This window comes from Carassius gibelio, chromosome A10, assembly GCF_023724105.1.
Source record: "Carassius gibelio isolate Cgi1373 ecotype wild population from Czech Republic chromosome A10, carGib1.2-hapl.c, whole genome shotgun sequence".
Taxonomy (NCBI): domain Eukaryota; kingdom Metazoa; phylum Chordata; class Actinopteri; order Cypriniformes; family Cyprinidae; genus Carassius; species Carassius gibelio.
Window position 1 is genome coordinate 15864557 of NC_068380.1, and position 8503 is coordinate 15873059.

At 36.8% G+C, this 8503-nt stretch overlaps 1 protein-coding gene across 1 annotated transcript; it reads left to right on the forward strand.

Moving 5' to 3' along the window:
- Positions 1–320: 320 nt before the first annotated feature.
- On the forward strand, positions 321–2616 carry LOC128021335 (protein phosphatase 1 regulatory subunit 3C-B-like). The gene is made up of 3 exons (XM_052608449.1): positions 321–484; positions 746–812; positions 1269–2616. Exons 2-3 carry the CDS (start codon positions 799–801, stop codon positions 2224–2226), a joined length of 972 nt encoding a protein of 323 aa, XP_052464409.1. The 5' UTR covers positions 321–484; positions 746–798; the 3' UTR covers positions 2227–2616.
- The last annotated feature ends 5887 nt before the right edge of the window (positions 2617–8503 follow it).

Genomic DNA, 8503 nt, shown 5'->3' on the forward strand with positions numbered 1-8503 from the left:
ACAAATGTTCAAGATTTTCATAAAACAGAGAAAATTATCCTGTGATTCATGTTCACTTCTGAACTTTTTAAGTAGTCGACTAGAGAGTCATGGCTATCTGTTTTGTTTCTTATTCCCTGTTGCTCATAAATGAAAAACGACCAGTCAGACCTAAATAATGAATTCATGCGATCGAGAAATTTGCAGTACTTTCGTTGAAACTAACAATGGGCTGATCAATCAATAAAAGGACACGCTGTTCCTCGACAGTTGTGACGTCTGGAATAAGCCACGCCCCTTCGGGAGCGCTTTAAAGCCTCTGAGAGAGTCAGCGCTGCACTAGAACAGCAACAGCACCCGCTTTAGAGAAGGTCAGCCGATGGCAAACAGTGATGTTTACTTCTCATAACTACTTCTGTTGTGCGTTATTTCTTTGACAACGACTGCCATTCTGCATTTAAAGTTCAAAGAAAATCCATTTCAGCGCATCTTTTTATTAACAGAGGTGAGTGAAGGACTTTTAATAATTCTGCATGTTTTAACATGCTTTTTTATGTACAGCACTTTTGTCTACAAAAGTTTTTTTTAAATGTGCTTTATAAATAAATGTAACATTGAATATTAACAATATTACTGCTAAACATCTGTCATTTTCAAACAGTTTGATAATGCTTCTAGTGAATAGTTTTCAGTAAAGATATTAACACAGATCTTAAGAATTTCTCTGAAGCCATTTACTTGAACCCATTTTTCCCTTCATTTGTAGATATTTCTCCATCAACCATTATCTTCAGCTGACGTTCTTCTCTCTAATCACAAATGAGCTGCACAAAGTAAGTTCCATAGCTTTCCGCACAAAATAATGCATGTGATATTACAGAAAGTTAACTTGCTGTTTTTAATGAAGTCACAGTACGAGTTAAAATGTATTTTTGGGATATTTGATTACAAAAAACTGTCACATTGCTCCACATTGTTTGAGACCACCAGTGAAAAATGATTTATTTAGCATTGTATCATTGAAATTTTAAGATTACTTTATTATTATTATTATTATTATTATTATTATTATTATTATTATTATTATTATTATTAACTGCTATATTACTGCTTTTAGTGAAATTCAGAAATTAAATGGCATCCACTTGAAATTCTTTTTTTTTTTTTTTTTTTTCAAAACTATAAATTAGATTTTGAGTATATTTTTGGTGTGATCTGTCTTTTGGAGCCAAGCATGTCTCTATACTTTCCAAATTGTCTAATATAGCTTTTCCTCTGTGTTTTCACAGAACATTTGGATTTAGCAGTTACTCTTTACCTGATCGGGTGATGCCAGCGGATCTGGCCATGTATGCGCTGATTAGCATGCCTGCTATCAGGTGCTCCCCACCCAGTGGGTCTTCACCAGAGCTTCAACGGGCCAGGCTTTCACCCCCTTCACCTGCATCTTCACTATCTTCATCCAGCTCTGCCAGCTCCCTGTCCTCGTACTCTCCTAGCACTGGAATGCTACGCAAGAGGAAGCGAGTTGTGTTTGCTGATGCTATAGGTCTCCCGCTCACATCCGTGCGCATCTTCACTGCTGACCCTTCGGAGTTGGAAACAGAAGACGCCCCGCAGCCCGAGGAGCAGTTAAAGCCTAGAGCGCCCATTCAGAGCAAGAGACTGCGACTTAAATTTGGTTTTCCACAACCTGTTGTAGACAGTCTAAGAATTACGGAAACATTGGTGCAGTTGGAGAGCTGTAGCCTGAGTGAAAGGGGGTTGAGCGGGACTGTACGTGTCTGCAACGTTAAATTAGACAAGACTGTCTTCATCCGCATAACTTTTGACTCATGGCGAAGCCATAAAGACATTGCATGCACTTACGTGAGGGAACCAAATGCAACTTCAGAGACTGACTTGTTTTCTTTTAATGTGTCGCTACCGTCCGATCTGGACCCAAAGGAGCGCCTGGAGTTCCTAGTGGTGTTCCGACCCGGCAATAGCAAATTGCATTTCGTGGACAACAACAAAGGTAAAAACTACCACATTCTTGTGGAAAATGCAATACCGGAACCTCAGCTGGTGACGGCAAGCAGGAGAGCCATCATTATACCAAATCCTCAGCATATTTTTGTTTGGCCTGGGGTTAAAGGTCATGAAATGCATAGAATGAAACACCTGGCATGCGAAGGCCCAGCCCACACGGACCGTCTGATAAACAGGACCTGGGGAAGAACGCCAAATGTTACTCCGTTGTGCTAAGATGGGACTGAGACACTGGCGCGGTCCACATTTCCACTTGATTAAGTGCGGATTCAAAGAAGTACAGAAATGCGCCCCCGTGAGGGGCATCATACTTGAATGGACACAGTGCTTGCTGGTTTGCACAAGCTGCTGAAGCAGTAAAATGTGAATTTTTACTATTATTGTACATCTAAATATATTTGAGTTGGATTTAATTTGCACAATATACATTGCTTATACAGTTAAAATGTTTTATGGGAAACTGGCTTGCTTTCCCGATCATCTGCATTTGCTGTGCCTGAAAAGGTAAACCGATATGTAAAAGTGGTGTAAATGAACCCTCTGTATGTATGTATGATAATGTATTTATTTTGAGCTCTTTTATTAAAAGAACGTGCTTTCCATGAACTTTTTGTCTTCCTGTCAAGTGCTATTGAGCAACATTGTAGCACTAACAAGCAGTGGGTACAAGGTGGTACGTGCCTGAGGCATTTTCATGTCTGAACTGGTCTCATAACTTAATGTATTATATCAAGGCAGTCTTTAAGTCTGTTATCTAACTGAAGCCACACCTAGCAACCAGCAAAACAATTAGAGTTAAAGAATGTTCCAGATGTTCTCACAGAAAAGAACATTTCATGCCTACAGTTCTAAAGCTTTTGAGAATGTCAACAGCACACATTCCACCTCAACATTTACACTTGACTTTATTTCCCTAATATGACAGCTAAACAATCTAAGTTCTGTAATAATACATTATTAAAACTAGTATATATGAAAAATCATTCCAATTTACAATAACAGTTTTCTATAAATATACTTTAGTATATTAGAAGCCATTAAGATGTGTAAATGATTGTAACACTGATTCAGAATGGCTTGTGGGTCTTTTGACAAATTGAATGCTGTTTAATAAAACACATCTGGGTTGTATCAACAATGAAAAATAAAAAACATAAACATTAAAGGGGGGGTGAAATGCTATTTCATGCATACTGAGTTTTTTACACTGTTAAAGAGTTGGATTCCCATGCTAAACATGGACAAAGTTTCAAAAATTAAGTTGTATGTTTGAAGGAGTATTTCTGTTCCAAAAATACTCCTTCCGGTTTGTCACAAGTTTCGTAAAGTTTTTTTCGAGTATGGCTCTGTGTGACGTTAGATGGAGCGGAATTTCCTTATATGGGTCCTGAGGGCACGTTTGCCAGAAGAGCGCGCGCTCCCATATAGCAGAGCAGAGAGAGGCTGTGCACAGACAATCACTGATCAGAGCGAGAGCGTCCCGAAATGTCACAAAAGAAGTGTATTTTTGGTTGCCAGGGCAAGACAACCCTGCACAGATTACCAAAGAAAAAAACAGCATTAAGGGACCAGTGGATGGAGTTTATTTTTACAGAGAATCAACTGAGTTGTGCAAGTGTTTGTGTTTGTTCCCTGCATTTCTAAAATGCTTGTTTTACAAACAAAGCCCAGGTTGATGACGGATTTGCGTATCGTTTATTTCTTAAGGATGATGCAACCCCAACGAAAAAGGGTCACTATTGTGTGTTGGAACCACAGGCAGTGAGTAAAACTGCTTCAAATATCTCTGCCTCCTTGTTAGTGCGTCCGCCTGCTGCTGCTGCTCTCGTTCAGTTTCAGCTGTCACAGCTTCCAAAGGCTCTCAACGCAACTCGCGCTTGTGATTCTTTAGCTCCGCCCACACGTCACGCCTCCAGGCGCTCGTGTTTTTCCCGGAAAAATCGGTACAGACTATCTTTCTCTTATGAATATAATAAAACTAAATACTTTTTGGAGTTATGAAGGATGCAGTACTACTCTATAGGTACTCAAGATTAACATGATATTGAGTGAAAACGAGCATTTCACCCCCCCTTTAAAAACACATAATAAAGTGTCCCTCTGGAATTTAGAACCAATGACTACAAAATATTTCAAACTATTGTCATAACTTTGCTTGACAAGTAACAGGTGATTTAATTGGTTTATGGTTGCTATGGTGGGTGGGGTAATAATTCTTATCAAGACTGCACCAGAGAGCTGCATGGTAAGTAGCCTGGCATACCAAATGTAACTAAACTATTATAAGGATGATAAATCTATAAAAAAACAAACATGCACATAAAAAAAAAATGCATAATATCTGCCTTGATGGCATCAATCAGAAATAATGTTGTTAGTTTGGTATAGGAACATATTTTTTGAAAAAGTGATGTTTTTCTTGGCGGCCCAATTTACCTTAACCCACTGAGGTAAAATGGGCCACATGGTTTCAGCTAAAATGGGCCATCATCTGTGTCACTCACAAACACATATACGCGTGTGTGTGTGTAAATTTATATATATATTTACATTTAGCTGACGCTTTTATCCAAATCGACTTACAATTACTATATATACTATATATATATATATATATATATATATATATATATATATATATATATATATATATATATATATATATATGTCAGAGGTCGCACGCCTCTGGAGCAACTAGAGGTTAAGTGTCTTGCTCAGGGACACATTGGTGGATTTGAACCCAGGGCTCTCACACCAAAGGTGTACAAACATAAAATGTGATCCATGTTCTGCCTGGTTTCATGAGAGCTGTGGTGAAGAGAATGGTATCTGTGATGACGATGTTTTAATTTGCAAAGACTGTGTTTGAAAAAAACTTTCATCACACACACACACACACAAATCAGTTATCAATCTTGAATGTGAATTTTTGTAATTTGCACATTTTGTTCTAAATATATTGTTCACACACACACACACACACACACAAAAACACACACGCATACACACCCACACACACACACAACTGACATCAGTTCACTGATCTATGTTGTTCCAAAATTGACTTTTTTAATTGCACATTTGAATATGTGGGTTTGCACCCAAAATGTTTGTTTTTTTTAATGGCACATATGGATATGTTTTTTTAATGCAGTTTAAATGTTATGTGGCTGTATAAGCAGTTGTTTTGAAATTAAAATTGATGATAAATTACTATTTCCCTTTGCAGTTTGAACGGCCCATTTTACCTGAACAGCTGGCCCATTTTACCTTAAACTGCTCATGCAAAAAAAGTTGGCACAACTGATGTTTCAAGAACTGTAGGGCCTAAATAATTATATTTTATTACATAATTTCAACACAAAATTATCAAAAACAGTCATTATTAATCATAAATACACATGGAATAGGCATATATGGTATTGTATTATTGTCCCAAACGATTTACCAAAAAGTGGCCCAATTTAGCTGATATCACCCTATTGTTTTGATGAATAATATATTACAGTTTTTACAAAACACAGCCTGCACATGAGGCATCTTCTTCTTGCTCTACAGTGGATCCATAGACTGTATAAAAACATGGATGTAATGTCCATGACATCACACATTGGTTACCGAAGATCATTTTTGAAGTCAGATGTGGGTGGAGGCGTCCATCGGCATCTTGGCAGCACGTCACCGAGCGTCACTCCCGGTCCCGGATAATCGAAAATGGGCAAAAAGGCGGGAGCTTGTTACTGAAACCACGCCCATCCAGCACGACGGTGGTGACAGCAACGTCAATCCACCTGTCACTCAAGTGGCTGAGCCCTTAATTATGAAGAACTTTAAGGCTTAATATAATTTAAACGGATGAGTTTAAAATTTACCCCCCTTACAGTTGTCACTAAGAGCAAAATGTAGCTATATAAACAAAAATAATTTGGGCAGTTTAATATGGGACTGACTCCCTTTTTATACAATCTCAATTAGGAGTGACAACAGTTATACAACACTTATAAGTCGAAGGTGAAAACAACAAAAACAACAACAACAAAAAAAAATGTAATGTAAATACTGTTAATTTTTATGCACAAACCAATTGTTTTGTGTCTTTACACATCAATGTATCGTCATCAACCGCAGGGTTTAATTTGTGTATGTTCCTTTTTTTTTTTTTTTTTTTTTTAGCTATGATTCCCATCCATTTGCATTAAATGACTAACAGACTGCAACATTTTTTTATTTTTAATATCTGTTCAACTGAAGAGACAAAGTCACCTACATCCTGGATGCCCTGGGGGTAAGCAGATAAACATCAAATTTACATTTTTGTCTGAACTATTCCTTTAAACTCTCAGTCATGCACATCTCCTTGCCATGAATCAATTCTGCAAGGGTAGCATGAGCGTAGAACCTGATTTTACCAAGTGAGACATGTTCCTGTGACAACATCTTTGTTGACCCTGGAAAAACATTGTGATTAACCAATCAGATTTGAAGAACCAGTTTATAGATTTTGTGAATATTACGCTTACAATCACTGTTTGGTGCTTGTACATCAGTGTCATTCATCTATAATTTCCTCTGATTTTAAGGATCACTCATGGTTAAGGTTAGGTTTAGGTGTAGGGATATGGTCAAGACTAAATTTTTGGTAGTTTTTAATGTTGTTCCAGGGTCAACAAAATATGTTGACCTAGGAACACATCTAACTCAGCAATATCAGGACGTGCAGCATGAGCCTGCATGTGGTCCTCTTAAGCAATGGATGTCCTGAGAATCAGTGTTGGGGAAAGATACGTATAAGTAACTATAAGTAATGCATTACAATATTGTGTTTCTTAAAAAAAAAAAAAACGTTACTATGTTACTTAAGGAAAGTAACGCATTACATTTCTTAAGCATTACTTTCCTGTTACCTTTTTAATATGAGCAGGGCTTGATTGTTTTTAATATAAGAAGTTCTATTTATAGCAAAAATAAAAGTCCTTTCACACCAAAATGAGTAATGAATAAACCTCAGGCTGCAGAAAAAGCCAATTGACGTCTGTAGAGTAGAATCCAGGAGAGGAAGGTCCAACACTCTTTAGCAATAAAAAAATTATGGAGCACAATTCAAACCTAATTGTTATTTTATCTAGAGTAATGTTTGCTTTTTATTATGGTTGAACTGGATCATCAACGGTCAGCAGCAAAGGCATTGGTTAATAAAATGGGATTAGATACATTTGTGTTATTTTACATCTTTAATTATTGCAGGTTTGTGTCATATTCTGAGTTTGCATTTCACAGTTTGTTTTAATTTTGAGTTTGAGTTTGCGAGTGGGATGAATTAATGCACATTCAGATTTATTCTAGAACTAAAGTAACATCATGTTCACACAGCGCACACAACTCCTCTGTACTTCTGATTTCTCCCAATATGGGGACAGGAGACTTGTCAGTCAATAAATGTCAAAACAACGTAACTGGCGCTAATTTTTTTGAAAAAGTAACTCAGATATATTCTTGTAAATTAAAAAGTAATGCATTACTCTACTAGTGACTTGATAAAGGTAATCTGATTATGTAACTCGCATTAATTGTAATGCGTTACTCCCAACACTGCAGAGAATACCTCTGCTATGAGTCTTCCCTCATTCACATGCTTTCCTCTCCTACTTGTTCTGTGCTAAGGCAATGCTGAGAATCTAAATACCACAGGCACTGGAATAAGTTTCATGCACTGACCGACACGAGGGTAAGGAGGTGAACACCCCTCTCTGTTCTCCACCTCAGCTCCAGCCTTGATTTCGTGAGATTTAGTTTTTTTTTTTTTTTTTTTTTTTTCAGCCCAAAGGAGTGAGACGAACACACTGGAACGCTGTAGGCGTTCCACACAAACCCAACCTGTGCCTTTAGCTCAGATTGTCTCTTATGAAAACCAGTTCACATTTTTAATGATGTAAGAAGCAAACTTGTTCTATCTGTGAATAACCTCATTTCACCCCTGAACAAAAGTAGTAGACTCTTATACTGACAGCATAGATAATGGAGAGAAAGGAGGGAATATTTCTAGTCTCTTGAAGGGGACAGTGTAATGAAAATGCTAAATCTAATGAAATCCCTTCACAAAGGGCCTGTCTTCAAGCCTTTTAGCACAGTGCACAGACACGGCCACTGATGAGGGGGGCAACTCAAGTTATATGATTTAATATTAACTTAATATTTGATTTGTATATGATTATTATTAATAATACTTATCTGAAATTAATATTATTAATATCATTAAATTTAAATTCATATTATTAGTTTAATGTAAATTATAAATAAATACATATAATCTGATTCCAAATCTAATTTAAAGATAGAAAGAAACATTAAAAAAATAAAAAAATAATTCAGCTCTTCAAAAAAAAAAAAAAAAAAAAAAGAGATTGTGCATAGTAATCGCTTATAAATCATTTTATGATGTGACTCATTTTGAGAGAAATTATAGGTTTTACTCAGCTCCCGCTGCATTTCATGA